Here is a 24,442-nt window from a genome sequence, read left to right on the forward strand (position 1 = left end):
TTAACTTGATGTTGCCCGTTAGCCTCTGTAGTTTTGACAGTACCTTCAAAGGACTGCGCTGTACCTGACAGCGAGGAGATCCGGGGGCTCATTTTCAAATGTTCCACCCGTACTACTATCGAATATTCATTCTCATCTCACTTACTTCTCGGAATCTGTTTGGACAGCCTTTGAAGCTCCTGTTTTGGATTAGGTGGTGGTTGAACAGCAGCGCACGTCATTCCCCTCCCTCCTAAAACAGGTGGCTATTGTAATACCGTGACTCACCTGTGAGAGGCAGCAATGTGCCAGAGGGAATCCAGACTGTCGCGAAACACAAAGACGAGGAATGTCAAGAAAGCTTGACTGCTTTGTTTAGTTGTTTCATAGATCGCGATTGGAGACTGGCCTGCTTGTCATTTTCATAGCGGTGAGTGATTACACAACGTGCGTGCAACATTCAGAGTCCCCGACCCAACGGCACTCGTAAGGATTTGCGATTGGAACTATTGAACAGGTTTCAACACCTATCATCATCATCTTCTCCCGAGCAGATCTGAATCGGCACTAACACACCTGACAACACGGGATAATTGGAGAGATAATCGCTGCAGCGTCATCGGGGCTCGATCCGAAGAGAGGGTGGGGGAAAAAAAAAACACTCAAACTCGGCCAGATTGACGGTGTGTGTAATTTGGGATAGTACGAGAACATGACGTACTTTACTTGAATGCATTAAAGATTTTATGGCACGACTGGCAGGTTTTTGAGACGACGTGGCCGTTGTTTGTTTTTCGTCCTCCCAAATGCTCGCCGCCGCGCCCGCGGGCCAGTGAGAGCTTTTGCTGTCGGAAGCGTGAAATACGGGCATCTGCGAGGACGTCCAAACCGCCTCGGTTCTTCTGCCGTGGCAGGAAGAAAAAGAGCGCAGAGGCAGCAGAAAACGGCTTAGTCAGGGTCTTCACTCGCCAATTCTCTTGGATGACTGTGAACACAAGAGTAAGTAAGATGAGCGAAGGAAGAGCCGCTAACGCTGTAATTAGCCTTTTTTTTTTTTCTTTTTTATGGCGGCGGGCGATTGTGTAATATTTCTATGACACTTACTGTACACAAATGTCCTCTGCCAAGTGAAAATAAATCTGCAGCGCATACTTAACAAATTACTGGGGAATAAATTGGAGCCCAAAAGGCCAGAATTTATATTTGCATATGTTTGGTTTGTGTGCAAACATCAATGGGGAATTAAAAGGGGGATGGGGAGGGAGGTCGGCGGCGAGCATCACGGCTGAAAATCGGGCTGATGAAGCGTCACACCGCAGGCGGTGACAGACTGCACAAACACACGATAAACCGCAACGCTTTTAAGCCGAGCCTCTGGAGGACACTAGCATTAGAATACTTGGACGTGAATCACACGACAAGGCGGGACGAGCAGAGGCATGCGGGGCCCATTTTTCACATCTACATACGTCGCCAAGGATCCTTCATTGCATAATAAACATCCTCGATTCAATGGCGTGATTTTTTTTTTTTTTCTATCAAACGCATACTGATAATCAGGCATAATATTAGCATCCTTCAAAGCCAGCGACGCTCCTATTATTGGATGTCTCGAAAACATTATCCCGATGGATTGATCTGTAGCGCCCCAGGAGTAACCTTTCGTCCCTGAATTTCTCGGACAAAACGTCGGGACCGACAATCGTAAATGTTAATCCTGTTCAATATTTACGATCACCAATCGTTATAATCGTGGCTGAACCACAAACTTGACTATAGTCTTGCACATTTTAAAAATCAATTAAGATATATATATATAGTTTTGATAGTCAATTAACCATTTTGAGCCATTCTTTAACCACAAATGGTCAAATTCTTGTCTGATTTCTGTCGTCCTTCACGCAAGTAGGCTGATTATATTTTTGCATTCAAGCAAAATAAAGACATTTGCCAACATCTGGTTGTACTTTGGAAAACAATAATCAACCTTTTGCCGTATTTTTTTTTGACCAAACCTGAAACTGAATCACTAAAAATAGCAAATCGATTTAATCCGTTATGAAAGTAATCTTTATTTTAGGAATAACCTGCAACTGAAGTAGTTGAGTTCAACACTGGTGTGATATTGATTGTTGTGGTTTTGCTGTAGATTAATCTTTAAATTATGCAAAGTTAACATGTCATAAATCATTCGTACACAGTAATCCCCCCCCAAAAAAGCCCTAAACTTTGCTACAAAAACAATTTGCATCCGATTGCTCGAAGTTTGGTGCAGCACGTCTGTAAAGGTTGGGCTCCGGCGTTTCCCATCAGAGTGTACTAATTTTCGGCGACAGCGCCCGGGCAAGGAGTCACGCCATTCGAGTGGCGAGGCAGCGCCACTTGGCTAATCTTTGCTCTTCGTAGAATCATTTAGGTTCACTTCAGTGGCCCGCGGAGCGGCAGATGCCCCTCCCGTGCCAGCCGGCACGCCATTCACGCGACTAAAGCCTCTGTAATGACCGAGGTTTATTACCTTTACCGGTCTATTTATTTAATGCACACGGGCGCTTTTTACAATATTAGGATATGTGAGATGCCCGCTCCAATCGGCGCCAATGCAAACACGGGTGTGTGCGGGGCACCGGATGATGTCACCGGTATAATCTGCAGAAATCTGGGCCAGCGTTGACGTGGCGGCAGCCGGCGGGATGAGCAGTCGCTGTCATCATAATTTGCTGCGTAGGCGGGAGAAGGGGCGTGGATGTCCGTGCGGGTTTAGCGCGGAGGGGTCGCAAATTCCGCAGCTCCTCCAATGTTCACTTTTGAATGTCCGTGCGGTTACGTCGGCAGAAAGCCATGCTACTTGCCGTATGTATCGGTAACAGGCTTCACTTTTTACTGAATTACTTGTGAAACTATTGTAACATTAATAGGTTCTGTGTACGTATACAAATGATCCATTTACAGAAAACATACTGCAGGCTATAAGAGAAAACTCTTATTTATACGCGCTGGCCCTTTAAACAGCAATTCGAATCCTCTCCAATTTCCAAATGCCAAAAAAAAAAATGTAATACATTATCGCTACCCGCTGCAGGATGACAAAAATAATTGAGGCAATTTGCCCACACGCGATATTGGAATAAATTATCGGGGAAAAAGTACCATTTCCCCGGAACACTGGCTATGACTAAATGTTGACCAAAATGCTTCAAAAACAATCAGCATCCAAATGAAAAAAAAAAATGACGTATTTCACCAAATAGCCTGCAACAACTGTGATTCTGGCGTATTGACGGGATGGCGAGCGATCAATGTGTGTGCATTGATCACACGCGCAGGGCCGGTACAAACGGACAACAAAAGGGAAACGCTTCTCGGGCTCAGTTTCTTCACGGAGGTTCGCTGTTTTTGAAAAACGGGAAAGGAAAAATGGCGAGAACCTCGCGGTGAAAAATGAAAAACCGCACCGTTTGGAATACTGGTGGAAATTTTCAGGAACCTGAAATACAAGCGCTAAGTGACTCAACCCGCTTTAAAAGGCAGCAGTTTAACGGGTATAATTACTAAATATTCTTCAAAGTAGAGGTTTCTAGCTCTTTATTCTCACTCTCAGCCACTGAAAATTACTGTCAAACGAAACGAAAAAATGACACGTGCTTGGAGCAACCATCTGGACCTTCGCTACCTTAATGCTAGCAATATTACCCTTCAAGCATATTTGAACACAACCGGTGGAGCAACTCATGTTAACAAATAATACTCACAGGTTTTCTTTATCCTCAGCGAAGAATGACAAATATCACTGCTGTACTGAGAAGCTGAGAGAGGAGTTGGCCCTTATTTTATTAATGTACTGTATTTTTTTTATGAAGTACAATATGATGGAGTGGTATTTTTTCTAAAACACATTACATAGTAGCTGTTTTTTTTTTGGGGGGGGGGGGGTTGGCCAAGGGCAGAAACCTGTCAAAACTGTCAAATTGAGTTAGTTATTAGTTGTTTTTCAAATCCCCAGCCCAACGACCAGTACAGATTTTGTTAGCTTCATCATCACCTTCCTCCTCCTCATCTTCATCCCTCCCTCCGACACCATTCAGTGCAGCGGTAAGCACTTTCCAAGTTAATTAGTGTCATTATATTGCCGCGCTCTCAGAGCGACGGGTGCGTTCGCGGCAGGTTCGAGCGCCGTCGTCCATCTAAGACTCGTTTTATTTTTTTTTGTTCCGTACGTAGCGGCTAATCCCCCTTCAATTCCCCACCGATAGCGCGCCTACCTTCACTTGAGATTACCGCAGTTTGAAATCCGGGATGCGGAACGGCGCTGAAGGGGAAGAAGATGCCGCCGCGGAATCGTATGTTTTCAGCGCTTCTAATGTGCGCTTGTTTTGCATGGGTGCTTTTGTAGGGCAAAGGAACATATTTGGTAAACAAGTCTTAATGGACGGCAGGAGAAGCGCCTGGTTTCTCTCGTGAAATATCAACAAAAGCTATTTTTGCACCGCATTCCTGGTTAATTGCTGCATTAGGGGTATATCGGGAGGGGGGGGGCAGGTTTTTTTCACCCGTCTCTCACAGGCAGAACGTCGTCAGTTTTGTGATGCTCAGTGTACACATTTTCACCTCTAATTCGACGCAGGAGAGCCGTAATAAATGGGCCGGTTCACCTGATTGGTGCCATTTGCTTGTTGATAACTCTCCAAAATACACATACAAACATAACTTTAATCACGTCAATCTGTTCAATAGATTTTTCAATTCTTCCCAAAAATGTCTGCAAGATGTTTCTAGCCAGTTGAAGTTTAGTGGCAAGCTCAAAATAAAGCAAAGAAAAATAACCACATCGCTCTTAGCACGTCACGATGTTCGAATCCCTTAGTTGATGTGCAAACAAACGGTGCAGCAACCCATTTAAACAAACAATAAAGCCATGCTCACAGGTATATATTCTTTTTTAGTTAGTTATGGGACTCATCTTTCTCTGTTTTACATTAAATGCCCTTGTGACTAGTTTCCGCTTCCTATATTGATCCGAACTGGAGGTTTCTTGAACTTTAGGTGGAAAAGCGTCCATCTACGAGAGGCGATGGAGGGTGGAGCATGCCCCCCGGCGCCCATCCAAAATGTATGTTTGTGGACGTGTGTAGCGGACGCCCGGGACCCGTAAGATCCGGCGCCGGCTGGACTTAAGAAACCAGTTTTGAGAACCTTTCCAAGAACGGACAGTATACTTTAACAGAGGAGTGCAGAGAAAAATAAATGAAGAAGGCATTTGCTTAGCGAGATAACGGGCATCCATGTTTTATTAATTTTCTGACTCGCCAGTGGTGTATTGCGAACTTTTGACCTTGTCTCTCGCTCTCTCTCTCTCTCTCTCTCTCTCTCTCTCGACCAGCTGGGATATCTGTTGACCGGTGCCGCATTGCTCATCAATCCCCCCCAACCCCCCCACGCCGTTTGTAAACGTCGGCGCTCAAATGGTAACTCAATCACTTTTGGAATTAGAGCAGTTTTTTTTCTTTTTTTATGGTCACAAATCTTACTAAATTTCAACATTTCTGCCAGAATGTCAGAGCAGGAGAGACTTCATAAAGCACACGCTGGGATGTCTTCATAGAGAAACGAAAAAAAATATATACATTTTTGACACTTTCTATTGTATCCCCCCCCTCAATCCACCTTCACAAATCCTACTGAATTCCAACATTTTAGCCGGTATATGCGAGCAAGAGCCTTAATACTACTATGCAGTACTGTGCTCGCTTGTTATACTGACATGCTCTTAAAGTCACTCTTCTTGATCCCTTCTGATTTGTATTTAAATACAGATTATAAAAGCCATTTTTTTTTTCAAAAATCTGGGCTAAATCCTTCAAGATTGATGCTCTTTTTTTTTTTTCCTCCCCCCCAACCCCCCACCACCCTCCTTTATATACTTAAATCTGCTCGTTCCTTTGTTGGGCCTCCGGCTGTCAGAAACATTCGTGCTTCAGCAATCCCTTACTGACAAAATATGTTTTTATCAAAACAATAAACAACAAGGGCCGTGGGACTGCTTTCAAATATGTCATTTTTTTTAAATGTTCATTAATGAATACATATTTTAACATTGCCGTGCCAAGATGTTGAACCTCCATTATTCTAAAGTTGTTTTTTTTTTTTCCACGGTGGCTCAGCTGGTAAAGCGATTGCCTCAAAGTTCTGAAGATCCGGGTTCGATCCCGGCCCCGCCTGTATGGAGTTTGCATGTTCTCCCCGTGTCTGCGTCGGTTTTCTCTGGGTGGGCACTCCGGTTTCCTCCCACATCCCAAAAACATGCAACATTAATTGGACACTCTAAATTGCCAATAGGTGTTACTCTAACTGCTGCTGTTTGTCTCCATGTGCCCCGCGATTGGCTGGCAACCAGTCCAGGGTGTACCCCGCCTCCTGCCCGTTGACAGCTGGGATAGGCTCCAGCACTCCCCGCGAACCTTGTGAGGATAAGCGTCAAAAGAAAATGGAGGGATTGATGTTTTCTTTTAGCGGTGCTTTGAGATACGGCGTTAATCCGTTCATGAACATGCTCGCTACTCAAAACAGTTTAGAAGTAGCCGTTGAAATGAATGGAAATGCCATGAATCTGTTTTACCTTTCCTCAAAAACAACAACAAAATATAATTACATGTATCTTAATGAGTAAAAGTAGCACTCCATGGTATTGTACTTTTTTCAAGTTTATCGTGTTGATACAATTCGATATAATTTTAAAGAGAATGCCATGTTGCATCATTTGAATGGCCGTGTGTTGCTGCACCTTTTGTGTTCATCCACAGTAGATGCTATTTTGCATTAGCATTAAAGTAGCAGACAGAAAGGCTAAGCTATACTAAATGCACAAAGTGTACCGTAATTCCCAGCCTACAGAGCGCACATGGTTATAAACTGCATGTGCCCACATTGAAACGGCACACGGAATTTAACGCTAGCGCCGTACTAACAGGGCCAGTTAAAAAAAAAAAACATACCGGTAAAAATCACTGAGACATGGCAGTAACACGCTAGCACAGCGCTGGTAAAAGTCACTTCCTCGACACATATATTCCACCGGTTGGTCTCACCCTTACCTATTCCGCTTGAGTGCCCCCTTGCAGCCGTTAGAAAAAAAATGCACAAATGATCCGCATCACCGCATAAACCGCAGGGTTGAAAGCGTGTGGAAAAAAGTCGTGGTAATTCCTTTTATTTAACGTTAAGCTTGACAGCAAACCACAACGAAGTGTAAATAAACAGCTTAAAGCCTCTTTTTTTGAAAAATTGTTCACTTTATGCCAAAGTTTGCGGCTTTTTGGGAAGCGTTTTTGCCTTTTTGAGCTGCGTGGCAGGCAGTCTGGTGAGTACCGTCTCGACCACTAATCTATGCAGTTTTAAATGTGCATTGGGGGGAAAAAAAAAAAACGTCCAAAGCGCATTCTCTCATTCGTCTGCCTTCCACAGAGGCCTCTCGAATCAATGGGTTCACACAGAGAAGTGGGAAAGAAATTGATCCGCGGTGCGGACGCTCAGCTGCCGTTCCTTAATTGGCTCGGGATTAGTTTGCATTGATTTGGCCTGATTAGACCGCCTGGCTCGCTCGTCCGCTCAATCAGCGAGCGCGTTTCCTTCTCTGCGGCCTCTTTTGCATACACCCCCCTCGCCCCCCATCCCCTTCATCCCCGCATCATTCATTCGCAGACCGTCGCCGTGTGCTCGGATGAAATCCGCCGACCCGGGGACACGACGCGCGTCAGGTTCCTTGTTAAAATTATAGCGGCGTCTCACGACAATGCCGCGACAGGCCGGGTCCGGAAAATTGCCCCCCACCGCTTATAGAAAATCTTCTGATAGATGGCGGTTGTTATTGTGACCGAGTCGGCGAGAGCGATGAGCCGCGGAAAGATGGAGCGAGATTGTCTGCGGGCGGGAATATAGCGAGGGCGGCGAGGAAACACGGATTAAGCAAGGGGGTGCAAAAATGTGGATGAGGGCAGAACAGAGCGACTCATAGAAGTAATATTATTGCAAAGATGGCCTCCCAAGAGATGAGAAGGGAGATACAGTTTTAGAAATGCCGAGTGGAGATAGAACTGAGCGGAAACAAGAGTGCCGCTTAATGGCCGTTCTTTGCTTTCACTCTGCCAGTATGAAATTGAAATTAAGGTGATTTGTTCGAGTAAATAATATTCGGAACGGGCCAGTCGGCAGTTCAGTGGATGAGTAGTTAATGATTCTTTATTAACTTCATATTTTTCCTGCTAATTTGCTCTTCAAAGTGTACCACCAACTGAACCTAATAACGTTTTCTTCGTAGCGGTTAGCATGGCTTCTCCATCTTCTCCTGATATTTACTCCGCGTTAATGTTCAAAGATAAGGATGCTTGTTATAAATGTAATTGTTTTGGCTGCCATGCAGATGACAAATGAGCAACTTTGAGGGGCGACTCGGTACCACGAAGGGACGGTGTTTAGCCGCGCTAGCTAGCCAGCCACGCAGCCCGTCGCTGGTGCGGAATCAGCGCAAGCTAGCTTCGCGCGCACATTTCACCTGCTAATTTGACGTATCTTTTTTTTTTTTTAACAGAAGCAATTACAAACATGCAGGGTTTTTTTTTGTGGTGGTGGCAGTGCTTAGTCACTTTCTCTCCGAATAGTACTGCAGTGATTTTTTTTTTTTTTTTTTGTGTTTAGTTTTTTTTTCCCCACTGAGCCGAAAATGTAAGCATTAGACAGCTTTTGATTCCCTCGTAGTAGTCTTCGAATCTGAACTTCAGTGAGTCACAGATGTCTTGCAGCAACCTCGGCGGGCTTCCAGAAGCTGGCGAGTGACAAGAAAGCAGATGGGGGGGGGGGGACGAGCTGCACTGCGAGGGCCAGTGCGAGATAATTAAGAATTGAGCGAGTCGGCCACCGCCACCGAACAGTCTCTTTAATTCCTTATAAGTCACATCGGTATTCATATCCTATTTCAGGCTCGCTAAAGTTAACGCAGCTGGAGATAATGCGCAATATGACTCCTTCGCGCCTTCAGCATGTTGGCTTTGACAAATTTGCTTTTCATATCCGATTGTTTTGGCAACATTTCACGTGCATCGAGGGAGAGATCCCGAATTGGCAAGGCTCTTTACGAGTGTTCCAGGAGAACGAAGCCCCGATTAAAGCTCTGTACTCAGGTTTTGATTTATTTTCGTTTTAAACGTGAGACTCCGCACTATAGTACCAAGGCTGACCTCTGAGTTGGGATAGGATCTTGGTATCCTGGCTTAGGCAGTGATGTTTTGGAGTTCAGCTTCAGGAATACAGGAGACAAAGATCAACCAGATTGAATTAAGAAAACAACATTGGAGGTCCGGATCTCTGGAATTGTGGTTCTGAATGGTTTTCTCCCAAATATTATGCATCATGCCAGGCCAGGCTACTGCCGCTTGCTGACTCAGAGCCGGGGGTCTCGGCGGTTTAAGGCCCCTCCATCGCCCGTCGTCATGTGCCGCGACTTCAAAGTGGGCCCCCGACGGAGTCCGTATCGCTGTGCGAAAACCCTCCTCTCGCTCCTCCTTCACAGAGCAGAGGTCAAACGGCCTCATCTTTTATTTATCGCTTTTCGTCCATTGATTGTGCCGCAGGAGATTTATGAATACAAAAAGGCCAATTTCCGTATCGCACTACAGCATATGGAGCCCCCCCACCCAGCCTCGCTCTCTCATTTGTACTGCTCTCCTGGTTTTTGTTATGGTGTTTTTTTTTTCGTTCTTTTTTGCATGGAAGATCAAAGTCCTTCCTGCTTTCCAGCCACAGTACATTCTCACTGTTTGACTGTGGGATGCGTTTGGATTAAATTGTACAAAAGTACCACATACTGTATGTCCTACTGTCTAAACATTTAAAGAAACTATAATATAGTACTCAAAGGGTTGTACACTTTAACCTCTCCAAATAAAGGGACAAATATAACTCTACTATTACTACATGTATGGAAACATGTATGACAACAACAGTAGATGACTTAGAAGGGAGCCATGTGGTACATCCAATATAAAGATTATAACCACACAGGTTAACTTTATACTCCTAACTAGTTTTTGATTTTTTTCTTTCCTTGAACAAATCTGTTTTGCTTCATTGTTCTTCACCTCCTGCTTTGTTTTTTTCAGCTTTGGATATTTTTTTCATGTTTTTTTTTTTTTTTAATTAGAATAGAAGAGTAAATTTCACTGAACCTCGCGTTGGTGCTGAATCACAATAAGTATCTGTGCTCAATATAATCCAGTTTTTGCTTTCATGCTCGGGTTGTGAATACATGTGTTGATCCTTATTATTATTATTTTTTTAACCAGTCGTAAACTTCGCGATCGGCGCCCCGCGTGTGCGCGCGTGTGGCACCGCAGCAGAGTGTGAAATTGAAATTCCTCCCAGCAGATGCTGATGTGATGGACGGAGAGGAGATTGCGAGGCAGATGTGTAAAGTCATCCCTTGAGTCAACTTGCGTGGGGTTTCCCGACAGTCGACTGCCCGACGTTGCGCTATCAGATCACTCGGGATCCTGGAGCACGTCAGTCAGTATCAATCGATCGATCGCACAAACGCAGACCGGCCAAATTGCGCCACAGGTCAGAGTTCGGACACTCAAATCAGTTTTGGAGATATTTTTTCCCATTTTAACTGCCTCTATTTATACTTTAAACCATAAATATAGAACAGACTACCCGTCTTATCCTACAATATTATAAGATTCTCTCTAACAGCCTCTCATCACCCAGTGTCGAGATGTATCACTTCAACATACTTCCTTGGTACCAATCCCTATTTTGGCTGGGTTTTGGTGTCATTTTAACGCGTTAAGACTACCGAAACACAAATTGGTGAAGTTTATATAGCCGAGGATGAAATCCAAAGGGCAAAAAAACTTGAATTGTTGAATAAGATGCCACAAGATGGCGCCAAAACACTGCCCAACTTGAAAGTAGTAATGGGTGTCAAGGAAGTTCTGTTCTTCGTATGTCATGCAGGAGTCAAGTTCTCCCCCGTCATATGGAAAACAAAGACTGACTTTGTTCATGTTTAATCCACCAGTTGCTTTAATTTTTTTAAGCCATCTTGTAAATAAACTCTATGTTTGCAGCGGTGTTGTTAGAGCAAGCAGTGCACACCAGCAAGGAGGGTATCCTAAGGATCCTGGGATGTTGATGGCAAACATCAAATAGTTATATCGTGGCTTTGACATCCCAGCTTTATTCTTTGCGTGAATTCATTTACTCCAGATTTACATGTGAAAAACTTTTAGATACGTGCAATGCGGCGATGCACCTTGGAGTGACCCCCCCCCCCTTCCCCCCACTTGTACGTGCGTGCCGCGTGCCACATCCCACCAGGACGCCATCGCTCAGACCACCATCTGTTCCTTGTCCTCTTTTTGAACCTCCTGCCACTTCCTTCCCCTTCATCACCTTCACGGAGCAGCCGCAAAAGTGCACTGCACGCACATTTATTCTGACCGATATAATGATTTAAAAAAAAAATTTTTTTTTTAAGGCTGTCCAAGATGACAAGACGCTTTTGTGAAGCCCTTTTCACACTTTCCTCGGTTTTCCTCTTAGTTTCCCGACACTACTATTTTCCTACTCGATGGGGCTTTTGTGAAATTTTAGAGCTTTGCGGAAACAACACTAAAACTGTGATCATGTGACTTTATTAGCGAATAGCCGGGCATTGGTTCCACCACGTTTATCAACTCGAAGTGATGAATCTCAATATTTCCGACGGGAGGTTTTGTTTCAAAATGCAAACAAATCTGAGGCTGATGAGTCTCCCTGAAATAAAAATGGGGTTTTTAATCATGGGGGGAGAGAGTGCAAATGATCTTAAAATGAGGCTTCCTTTATCTGCTTTTTCCTCACGCTGGCCGCGAAATCTGTTTGCTTGCCAGGCCCAAGAACACAACAGCCGTGGCCGAGCACGACTGCGCTTTACTTGTTATTCTCACGGCCACATTTTTAAGGTCTTCTAATCTCAACACTCTGCTCTTTGAAGATGGAGCATTTCGATTTCCTTTCGTCTGGGATTTGCTGGAATTTTTTTTTCCTTTCTTTCTTTCTTTTTTTTTCAGCTTCCAAATGAGAATTCAACCCCCTGCGCCTGTTCGGCAGCAGAAAAGCTGAAGGAAAACAAGCAGCCGGGTTTTTTTTTTTTTGGTTTACGGTGATGACTTCCTCTAACGCCGAGTCTTGTCTTTTTTTGTTGACTTTGCAGGTGGAGAGATGAGCGCGGGCGGTGGACAAAGGCGGCAGAATTGAACACGGCTCGAGGGAAGATGCCCAAATTGAGACACTAAAGCAGGTCAGTTTGTCAAGAGGCTCCCGCAAGTCGCTTTGAATGCTAATGTTATTGACGGGCAGGTCAGTGAACGCCTCGCAAGTGCTCTCTCACAGCCGGACCTTCACCTCGTCGACACTCGGCCCCACGTGAAATTCGCCGTGGTGCGTCACTCCCTAGTCTCTGCCTTTTCCTAACCGGACAATTTAAAAGTGTTACTTATTTAAAAAAAAAAAAAAAAACAGCATTATGTGGACCGGCGTAGTCCATTTGGATTCCGTTGCTAACCAAAATGGCAGCCAGGGTCTGACAGTGTGCCGCAAATTGACATTTTTTGTGGAGCAAGCTGTCCATGTACAAAAAAAAAATCTTAATAAATTAGTAATGTAATAAAAAAAAAAATCCACACTTGACTTGCTGATTGAGAATGTGAAATATTTATTTATAATAATAATCGAAATACAACTGTAAGTCACTAATTATTAGATAAACACAAATTATAAAAATATTCATAAAATGCCATTTTAATTGTAAAATACAAATATTTTTATTGATTGTAATATTTATTTTAAAAAATTATATTTATATAATATTTATATTTATATAAATTTATATATTTATATAAATTTGAATTTTGTCATTTTTTCCTTTCGCTGTACATTGTTTGCATCGACCGATGAATTTAGGACTGAAGCGATGAATCAAATATCTTGATGATTGGTTAATAGGAAGAAAAAGAATAACACATTGCACCTGTATAACGATTCCCATTGTACTAAGGGATGCTTGGCAATTGCAGACTTTATACTTTCGTGGTGGAAAGCTAAACGCGCCGCCGCGGCTGCCTTGGGTCCGTCTGACGGAAGCGAGCGGACAATATTTGATCGTTCGGTGTGTTTATACGTCCAAAAAGTGCAATAGAACGCATGCAAAATAGTTTGAGTCATTCTTAGTGCGTTCATCCCATTGTATGCACAAGCGGCAAAAAAAAAAAGACTTCTTAGTCTCTTTTTTAAGCATATTAAAGAAGCTTGATATGCTTCGATGTAAAGCGCGCCCGGCTTATCTTCACACTTCTCCACTTCATTAATTCGTAATGACTTATTTTCTAACTTTGATGAAAGCTTTTTTTTTTTTTTTTTTGCCTCCCTCTCCAAGCCCAATTGAAGATCATATCTGCCTCCGTGGGGCCGAGCCTTGACCACGCTTGGCATCTCAAGCATCTTCTGTGATAACATCACACTTGAAAGAAAGACGATATATAATAATAATTTTTGGGGGATAATGCTTTTGTCACCTCTGTATGCTTTTATCTTGGGCAGTTTTAGGCCTTAGAAGCCAATTGAAGATTCTTTCTCGCCCAGGCACACATTTCACAGTTCATTTGGTGGAAGCAGTCAGTACTAAATCACCTCTACACTTTGTTTGTAATTAGCAATCCAAACTGCACGGGGGACAGCGGGGTGAAAATTGTGCGTACGGCGCGCTAACGCAGCTTAAACAATAAATGAGCCCCCCAGTGAATATATTTGCATTGCGTGTCTTCTACCTGGATTGACAAAAAATAAAACAGCTATTAAAATGCGGAATCTACGAACGTTCATTTCCCACCATTTCCTCTAAATATCAGGTGCGATTAGGACACTCTGATAGCGTGAACGGATTTTGGGCATATATTGATGTCGGCTGTTTTTAGCCCCTCCCACATCGGGATCGACCAGGGACGTCCAAACTTTTTCCACTGAGGGCCCCCGTGTGGACCAAGAAAGTGGCTTCACCTCTCTAAAGCGCAGTTTCACAAATTTATGTTGCGATGCATATATTAAGTCATCCATTTTCCATCCGGCTTCTCTTCATGAGAGTCCACTCTGATCTGGTCTCCGGCAAATCACATACGCACTGGCATTCCCACCTCTGGGCAATTTAGAGGCTTGCTGGCCCTGATGGTTGACCCCCGGTTGTGAGGGCGGCGACTAATCAAAGCCAGGAGGGTGCGCGCTATGTGCCGCGCATCACAATGCAGCCCGTCAAACAGCGGCCGTGACCCGTGCCGTAAAATACTCGATCCCTGTTGGCAATTGTTTCCCCTCCCTGCGACATGTGTTTTGTACACTTACTTCCCGTACCAGATAGGAAAAGAGATGCCGCCTCGCCACTAGCGCCACTTTTTCAATAGCCGCTGCGCCGCCTGAGAGAGGGCGCAAACGCGGGCGAGCCCAGTCAATTAAACATAACACATCGCCCTCTATAATTTAAGCCGCCTCACCGCACCCTCCGTGGGGGGATTTGTTGTTTTTAATCCTCTTCCCACTCGTAGAAACGCTCATATTGTTCACAGCAGGGGCGCGAGCGTTGCGTTTATGTGCCCGTTTGTACAGTGCGCTCGGATGCAGTCACGGCCACATGTCAGGAAGCATTAGCGTCAAAGCCATGTTACTCGGCACCCCAAGAGTCGTGTGATTTCGAGTAAACTTTAATTGCACGTCTGACAACGGCAGGTAGAGTCTTTGGGAATATCTGTCATGCCACAAATTATGATGACATATTGTAAAGCGACAGTGACGGAAGTGATTCATTTGTAATAGGGCTGAGCAATATTGCCTTAAAATTGAATTAATTAAAACAAAATTCTCACAAAAAGAGTTTATAATGACAAACAGTTTTTCTTTTTTTTCTTTTTTTTTTTTAATTTATTATTTATTTATTTTATTTTTTGTGCGTTGACTTATATGGACAATGTTTTTTAGTGTACAAGCCATTGCAGGGGTGATTTTTTTTTTTTTTGCTTTTGGTTGCGAGCCAACATTTGTAATATGAGCGCAAGATGGTGGCAGGAAACTCCACTGGTTTCACAATAAGCAGCAGTGTGGGAGATAGAAAAAAAAATCATATTTTAAAAGGGGATTGCCGCTACCAGTTCAAATTTTGGTACTATACTAAACATAAAAACAAAAAGAATTACAACATCCACAAAATTTTTTTGTTTAATGCTGAATGAAATGTCCACTGCAAAATGGCATAGATGGGCTAACAAATAGCATCAACATTAGGGATGTTATAGCCTATTAAACAATGGCGATTCGAACACAAATGGTGTAGGAATATGTGTAGATAGACAACATATCCACAGAAATGTTCTTTATCCTCTCCAAAAACCAACTAATATTACTGCAGCTTACTGAGTCAGTCATGATTCAGTGTGACAAAAAAGGCCCCATCAGTCATGAACATTGCCAAAGACGTGACGCCCATTTGTAAACCGCAAAAGCAGCAAGCTAGCCGTTTAGCTTCAAGAACCCCACAGGTTTGGACTACAGCATTTTCCAAAGCTTACAAATTTGGATTAGTTGACTGCCATAGGGACAGAACTCCCATCCAAAACCCCGTCAGGGGCTTTGAATATTTTAAAGACAGATCTGGACAAATGCACCCATTAGAGGGACAAATGGAGCAAGGGCCAGCCGGCTTGTGTCCAACAATCAATGCGTCAGCCCGTCTACAGTACGTCTGAAGGCCTGTGCCAGGGTGTTTGTGTGAAATCATCTACTGTACTGTATATGTTGGAGGTTCTACGTTTAAAGTATGCATTGGAGCAAGGGCCTACGCCAAAGGGCTCGTGTCCAACGATTAATATGCCAGAGAACCCGTGTCGGCAGTCAAATAATCAATATCGCCCCGGGGTGTACAGTACCAGTTGCAAATCTAAACACACATCCCAGCGCTACTGAACGCGATCGTGCGTCCAAACCATTGACGGACTTGTGTCGCACATTAGCGGGGCGGCGCAAAATTAGCCAATTTCACTAAATTGGTCCGGAATAAAAGGTATTTAACGAAACTAATAATTTTGGAGGCGGAATGTAAAGTGCTTTTCCGTGAAACGACGGACGGGCAAAAATTAACCCACGCTACCCGCCAGTTGGCTTTCACACGGCAACTAAACGGGCAGCCGCTGTTTGTGGAGATACGGTAAATTCATCTTTTATTCATCCGTCTGCATTTAAAAGGGGAAATCCATTTATGAATTTAGTTTACCTTATCGTAGCAGAAAGACCAGGGGCGCCGTGGCTCGCGCACGTCTTCGGGGTGCATTCGGCCTTCAAGAAAACGGCGACGGCTTCAGGAATTTGTGCGCGTCCGCGGGCTGAACCGAGAGAACCCGACGAAGGCGGCTCCATTTGTCACAAAGCGCCGTGGCAGCGCAGCTAATTAGTTGGGGTCGTAACAAAGGAGCTGTCTCGCCGAAGCCGCCAGCCGTCCGTCCGCTCAGACGTTTTATTTACAACGCGTCGGCTTCAATTTTAATGCCGGGCAGCCGCTCGGTTGCCGAGTGTTTTGACAAAGACCGCATTAAAGTTGCATTGGACAAATGTCGGCTGAATGCGATAACTTTGCGCAGAACAGTGCGCCCGTGGTCATGTAAACATTTTTTTTTCTTTTTTCTCTGAGGCCTTGCATTTTTTCACCCGCAAAATCAATAACGTTTTACTGCATTTCGATTGTATTTAGCGAAAAAACACAAAAAAACATCCCGGTTAGGTTCATCGAGGCCTCTGGACAAACCTCGGCAAGATGGCGGCAATAATAAGACGGAAACTGCCGCCGCTGAGCCTTTCCTGACATTGCTTAAAAGCCACTTTAACATAATGTGAACATTCCCCAGATCTCTTAATGCTTTTAAAACCTTCCCCGACATGTTCCTCGTTTTTTTTTTCCTCTTTGCCCTCTTTTCAACGTTCCTCCATTTGTTTGAAATATTCATCTAGTTAAATATTCATATTCGTATTGGTTCCAGATGATTGAGGCCAGCATTTATGTTTCTTTTTGTACTTTGTTCCCTTTTTTATCATTAATGACGCGCATGTGGTGGAATTGCACTTTCTTTTCCCCCTTTCATATTTCTTTCCGTAACCATGGCAGTCGGGACATATCACACACTAAAAATAAAAATCTAACCGTTGAAAAAAATCAACAATTACTTAGCCAGATGAGTTTGGGTATTTATGAGATATTAAAACTGTCTTGGTGGTCCAAAATACGGTATTTAAGTGGGATAAATATCACCAAAAAAATTTAGGAATTTCCTTCCTACGGTGTCAACGTAGGAATCAGTGACGAGGCTTGACTTGCAAACAAAAATGTTTTTAATACATAAGCGCTGACTGATGGGCAATATAGATGCAGACATATAGATATGTACTGCACTGCATCCTAATAAGCCGATCTAATATTAACCTTTCTTCGCAGAGGATAAAGAATATATGCCGTGAGTTTTGTCCACGTGTGAAAAACAGTTCAAGGTCATGAATATAAAATGTGAAAAAATTGGGGGAGGAACCCGTTTTTCTCGGTAACCCAGTACATTTATGCACGTACTGTAAACTTAGCATTTCGTCTTCGCCCCAAAATGCTCCTCAAAGCTTTGTTTCAAATTTTTCGACTTTTTTTTTTTTTTAATTCTCACCCTCATGGCCTCCAATTACAAACGACCGGCCTGTGTTTTTTTGGTCCCTCGGCCCGCGGGTGGCGTTGATTGAAAGGCGACAAAGCGAGCGCGGCATATTGATTCTTCGCTTCCTTCGAGGATTGCAGGTAGCGCGAGTCTCCGCCGCTCTCCGAGCTCAGCTTCAGACGAAACGGAGACCATATCGGGCCCCGCTGAGGTTTTGTCGAATATCGGTGGCTCACGTTAAAGAGATTTGGGGGGGGGGGCATGTAAGCCGAGCAAATCTTAATGGGATTGTTATTTCAATTTGAGTGATGTTCTATTTATCCCAGTCAGCACCAAACAAAAATATCAAAAGTATATGCTTTATACTAAAATGACAATTTAATCTCATTTTAATCACAAATGTACTTAGCATCTCAATTTCCATCAAATGGAAGAACATTTAATCATAGCTCACCGGCAGAAATGAACAAAGATGGCGTAAATTTGACCTAAATAAACAATCATTTACTGACCAATTAAGTGAAATTGGGTAATTTTCCCGCGACGCTCCTGAAGATCTCTCGTGACACAAATGTGCCTTGGCACAGTGGTCGGGAATCGGGGGTCGAGAGGCGTGCATTTCCAGTTTCACGCCTGCCAAAACAGGGTCCCGAATCCATCTCTGACGGCTACAGAGCGTAACACGGAGGGTTGGTGCCCCCCGTCACTGGTGGCTGTGCGGGTGTTTGACAAGCACGAGGCAACCGGCAGGTCCTCCTCTTCTGCGTGACGAACTTTGCCAGGCGGTGGCATCTCAAAATTGCCACGTAATCGTGTGTTTATGTGTATGCGGCTCGCAGGCAGAACGCCAGCGTGACCCACCTTCAGCTTTTCAGCTTTAGCGCATCGGTGTGCGGACGACAAACACCGCGGCGGATGGCCGCGAGGGCCGTTTTATTTGGGTCAAATTCTATGCTCTGCTGGCCAACAGAAGGGATCTCTTGTCTGCCGCAGTGAATACCTTCAGCTGGACGCGGTCCGCTTTGGAAGCACCTCGGTGGAAAAGTTTTGTTTATGAGCGATGGGGGGGCTGGTGAATTAATGCTCTGGCGGAATTTAAAATCTTCTTTTCCTTTCGGCTTGTCCCGATCTAAGCCTATCTCGTGCATCTTCCTCACTAAGACCCACAGTCTTCATGTCCTCCCTCACCACATCCATCAACCTTTTCTTTGGTCTCCCTCTCGCTCTTTGGCCTGGCAGCTCCATCTTCAGCACCCTTCAACCAATATACTCACTCTCTCACCTCTGGACATGCCAAAACCATCTAAGTCTGCTCTCTCACCTTGTCTCCAAAACATCCAACTTTGGCTGTGCCTCCAATGAACTCATTTCTAATCCTATCCAACCTGCTCACTCCGAGCGAGAACCTCAACATTTTCATTTCTGCTACCTCGAGTTCTGCTTCCTGTCGTCTATTCAGTGCCACCGTCTCTAATCTGTACATCATGGCCGGGCTCACCACTGTTTTATGGACTTTGGCCTTCATCCTAGCGGAGACTCTTCTGTCACATAAAACACCAGACACCTTCCGCCAACTGTTCCACCCCGCTTGGACCCGTTTCTTCACTTCCTTACCACACACACCATTGCTCTGTATTGTTGAAGTCATCCACCCTCGCCATCTCTTCTCCTTGTAGACTCAGTCATCGCCCTCCACTTTCTCATTCACGCACATATATTCTGTTTTACTTCGGCTAATCTTCATTCCTCTCCTTTCCAGTGCTTGCCTCCATCTTTCGAATTGTTCCTCCACCTGCTCCCTGCTTTCACTGCAGATCACTATCATCTGCAAACATCATAGTCCAAGGGGATTCCAATCTAACCTCATCTGTCAACCTATCAATTACTATTGCAGACAGGAAGGGGCTCAGGGCGGATCCCTGATGCAGTCCCACCTCCACCTTAAATTCTTCTGACACACCTACAGCACTTTTCACCGCTGTTTTGCAGTCCTCATACATGTCCTGTACTATTCTAATATATTTCTCCGCCACACCGGACTTGCGCATGCAGTACCACAGTTCAGTTCATCTATTCAGTTCGCCATAGTTGATGACTTTCAGGAAATACGAGTGAATGCAGCACTTCTTGGACCAATTACTACTATCCTATGAAGAGAGTGCTTTGGCGGCATCTTGCGGCATCTCAGGATATTTCAGAAAGAGAACAAATAGATAAACTGAGTCTATAAACGTACCTAGCCACTATTTGTGCAAACAGGGTGTTTTATTGCGCTACTCTGTCTCAGTTTCCCTCGTTATGTTGCCTCCCCGCTCAGTGCAGCACTGTGGCCTTTTGCTTGTGCATTATAAATCGGAGTAATAAATCGCGTCCCCTCGATCGCGCCGGCGTCACCGCGCAACGCCGGAGGTTACGCGGGGGTCTGATCATTGTCTCGTTAGCCTCACGCAGCTTCAAGTCGCTTAAAGGGAGACGGCTAAAAGGTGCGGATGGATGTTGTCGCGTCGCCACGTGAGGGCGAGGCCGAGGTCGTTTATTGCCTGCTTTGCCTTGCCAGGTTCAGGAGACTGTCAGGTCCTTTTTACTAGCCTATTAGTTTTCTCTCGGAAGGGGAAACGACCGCCGATGTGATTATCTTCTCTTCTTGTGTGCACTCAGAGAAGGTGGATTGAAGAGAGGGAAAATAAAGGCTTTTTGGGGCGGGGGAGCGGGGGGCACGACACATTTCGCGGTTCCAAAAATAAGCAGCGGATTTATGTTCAGATGAGGCCGAGGCAATTCTGTGTTTTGTCATTACATTTTTAATTCTTCGAAAATACCGACTGCTCCTCGACCTCGGCGAAACTATTTGTGAGAGATCCACTGGAGCGAGGAAAGCAGGAAACTGAGGGACAGATCAATCTGCTGCTATATTTAGAGATCATCCTTTTTGAAGTTTTTGAAGGACAAAAATAAAAGGTGAACGGGTGGAAAGCATGCGTGTGTCATGTGTTGTCAAGCGAGAGAGGAGCGCCAAACTCTTGAAAAGCAGATGAAAATAATAAGTTGCGATTTACATTTTGTCATGTAGCGCCTTTCGAAGGGAGCCAAGGATGCTCAGGAATAACCCGAGGGTTGATCAAATTTATCTCCATATAAGACTGTTGCTGAACACATTATTTGTTGAACAGATGGAGTTTTTTAAGGAAAAAAACAATACAAAGGAGTTATTAGAAATACACAACAACTCTATTACGCTAAATGTAGCTCGTTTCTGTTCAGTGAGAGGGTCCCATCTTGGGGTAATGCGAGACAAGGACACCAAAAAAGTGTCTCAGTTGTGTCCAGTCTACTCAATAATTTAGTTTTTGCTGAAATTCACGCTTAACAAAGACAAGATATCAGAAATCTAAAACTTTCTAAAACTTCATTTTGTCATTTGCAACATATTCCCCAGGGATTGACTTTACATGCATGAGTTGTGCAATTAAATACAAGATATTTCTAACTCTGCATTCTGTCTCTTCCCCGGTTTTTTGCGTCATCTTTGTGGCCGGGTGTTCCTGCTCCTGTTGTCGCCCCAGCCACCATGACAATGAAAGGCCTGTCCAGCAGCCACAGTCACCACCACGCCGTCGTCTGTGACCCTTCCTACGACTCCATGACGCTCGGTCATTCAGATCGTCAGCCCTGCTTCCTGAACCCAGGAGAGTCTCGCCCCGCCGAGCGCCCGTGCTACACCCAGCGCAGCTCCTTCCAGTCGGAATGCAGTGCCTACCCGGATCTGGCCAGCTGCACCTTCCCTCGCAGACATTACAGCTCCCATCATGAGCTGAAGGAGGAGTGCGGGGCTCTGGTGCCTTATACCGGGCCAGCAGGAATCGGTAAAGGAAGCAGTGGCAAGAACAACAACAACCGGGTCCCTTGTAACTTGCTGGAACAGTTGGATCACCAGGCTCCGGTGCGGCGAGAAGGCTACCACACGCTGCAGTACAAGCGCACGGCGGTGGAACACCAACGTAGTGACAGCCCAGGGCGAATCCGCCACCTTGTTCACTCCGTCCAGAAGCTTTTTACAAAGTCTCACTCTCTGGAGGGGCCCTCGGGATCCGGGACGACCGGGAACGGTGGGAAATCCAGCCCAGATGACCCGCCGTCTTCATCGGGAACCCTGAAACACAACAAGCGCACCAAGAACAAAGACCGATCCAAGTCAGAGCCCAAGATGCATAGCGCCATCTCAGGATACTGGAGCTCTGATGACACTCTGGACCGGGAGATGTGCCTGTACCACCACCACAGCGGAGGCCAACCGTCGGGGGTCATGACCATGGGGCGGCACCCGGAGAAGTCGCAGTCGCAGTACTTCATGGAGTCCTACAACACCATCAGCGCCCACTCCCTGAAGACGTCTCGTAGCAACAACGACGTGAAGTGCTCCTCCTGTTCCGGAGGGAGCGGCGGGCCGCTCCCGCTGATGGGCACATTGGACGGCCAGGTGCAGCTGAAGAAGAGCTCGTGGTCTTCGACTCTGACGGTGAGCCGAGCAAGAGAGGTTTACCAGAAGGCCTCTGTCAACCTAGATAAAGCGCTAGTGAAAGCCGAGCAGGGACGCACCTGCCACTTCCTGCAGGTAGGACAGTTACAACAGCCCTGCCTCTCGCATGGCACCCCCCCTCTCGCATTCTCAACGGCCATCCCCTGACATCACGAGTCATTTGTATTTTGGTCTCATGTTTGTCGTATCCTCATCAAACATAATGCACTTAGTGCTATCTACCCTTTTGTGTATCCCTTGCATGGAACTACTTATATGCAGAGGTCCTTGGTTTATGACAGCCAAAACTCTCTTGGAGCTAAATTAAACTCCTCCCTGACACTTCATACTTCCTTGACACTAATTTAGAAAAGTGGGAGTTTTTCATTTCACTACTTACAATTGCAAATAGGTAAATTTGCTAATCGCAAAACCAAGCCAGAGTTCACTGTACCAACATGCAACATTTGAAGGTTAGAAACGGTGCGCAAGTAACGGGTTTGTGCAGTGGCGTAAGATTCTCATCAAGCAACACAAGAATGCACACTCAGTTTCCGACATGCTTTTTTAAAAAAATGTCATTGTGTACGTTAGTGATTGGGCGTTCTTACAAATTCCATTTACGTCACCACCTTAGAAACTGGACTCGGCTGTGGACCAAGGACCAACTGTACTAGCATGTGGATGTGGATACCGCATGTGATGATAATTTACTTCCATGTTGTGGTTGTCTAAACACAGCCTTATTGCATATGTCAATTGAAAAAAGTTTTGAGCATTCAATCAAATGAAACCGAAATTGTGCACTTGGACCTGCTACATAAATCAACCCCAGATCGTGAAAGTTTTCTTATTTAGTCTTCAGGAAAGAAGTGATTTTTATCCTGACAAAAGAAGGTCACAACCTCAACTGACATTGCCAACGACATTTTTTGTTTGTGTAACAAACCTTTACGGTTGTTTATCAAAGCCCTCACCCGCTCGTGGGTTTTACACAGATAAAGACACAAACATCCAATAAGATCAAGCTGCCTTATCTCAGATCTGTGCTGGTAAAGATGAAAGTCTTACCGGTGGCGTACATTTCCACGTCGGAGCGAGCCGTACATGAAAGCCCCTGGTGAGACGAGCAGGCGGCGGAAAGGAGGGTGAGCCGTCGAAGAAAGAGCAAACCAGGGCCACTGAGCAGGATGTGAGCGGAGGAAGTTGGAAAACAGAGAGAGGAGGCATAAAAGGTTGAGGGAAAGTTCTGTGTGGTAGTGCATTTTAAGAAAACAGAGATGGAGGGGGGGGGATAAAGGAGCGAGGAGTTCAGGGAACAGATGTCACTGAAGCAACTACTTCCCCAAAGAAAAGACCGACAAGTCCTTTTTACCCCCCCTAAAATGTTCTTGGATGCACTTGGATGACGGCCAAGCCAAAGTCACAGGGTTACGCTGCCGAGTTGATGCGATTACCAAGCATGACCTTATTTAGCTAATGTTGAAACAGTCTTTTCCCGATACATTCGCCGATGTCACGGTCAGCCCGGTTGCCCAGAAAGCACCAGTCGATGAAGTTGCTCAGGACTAATAGATCTCATTGTGTTCAGAGCTGGTCTTCAAAGAGTTGCTCGCATTCCCAATGCACTTTTTTTCTTTTTCCCGTGAAACAAACCCGTTCTTTGTGCTCCGTGTGCCCGGCCGGCTCCTCTCGCTTTCTGATGAGGGCTTTGCATTTACCGTTTGTCGGAGCGTGTGAAACATCAGTCGAGCGGAAGGCAGCGGCCAAGGTAGTTCGGACAGATCGATAACGTTAGCGCTTTTAGAGGACAGACAAAAAGAAGTCTGCCACCGGTGGACAAATACTCGCGTTACTCTTTCATAATGAAAGTTTGATTGGGCTCGTGTAGTTAGAATAAAGGCTTGGCAGTGAAGGTTACAGTAGTGAGTCATCATTAGACGAGGGTGTTGGTGTCGGGAGTTAGGGTCCTGGGTGAGGGATGGAGTTAGGTTGGGTTTGGATCAAAGTAGAGAGATTTAGTGTGGGGTAGGAGTTAAAGGCCTTGGGGTTGGTATTGAGGGTTAGGGTAGGAGTTAAGGTTAGGATATGATGTTTGTTTAGGGGTTAGGATCGTGGATTTGTTAGAGTAGGGCAGTAGGATATTGGGCTAGGGTTTAGGGTAGTAAGGTAGAATTAGGATCAGTTC

At 45.0% G+C, this 24,442-nt stretch overlaps 1 protein-coding gene across 27 annotated transcripts in view; it reads left to right on the forward strand.

Annotated features, from left to right (window-relative positions):
* Positions 1 to 24,442, forward strand: part of dlgap1b (discs, large (Drosophila) homolog-associated protein 1b) — a 131,801-nt gene that overhangs the window by 78,868 nt on the left and 28,491 nt on the right. For 25 of the 27 annotated variants that reach the window (XM_061805474.1, XM_061805451.1, XM_061805450.1 and 22 more), the window contains 2 exons: positions 12,224 to 12,310; positions 21,302 to 22,254. In XM_061805474.1, coding sequence (XP_061661458.1) covers positions 21,307 to 22,254 — 948 coding nt within the window. In that variant the 5' untranslated portion in view covers positions 12,224 to 12,310; positions 21,302 to 21,306. Of the gene's footprint in view, positions 1 to 5,356; positions 5,442 to 12,223; positions 12,311 to 21,301; positions 22,255 to 24,442 lie in introns of all 27 variants that reach the window. The other 2 variants (XM_061805466.1, XM_061805473.1) reach the window with 1 other exon arrangement.

This window comes from Syngnathoides biaculeatus, chromosome 19, assembly GCF_019802595.1.
Source record: "Syngnathoides biaculeatus isolate LvHL_M chromosome 19, ASM1980259v1, whole genome shotgun sequence".
NCBI classification, from domain to species: Eukaryota; Metazoa; Chordata; class Actinopteri; order Syngnathiformes; family Syngnathidae; genus Syngnathoides; species Syngnathoides biaculeatus.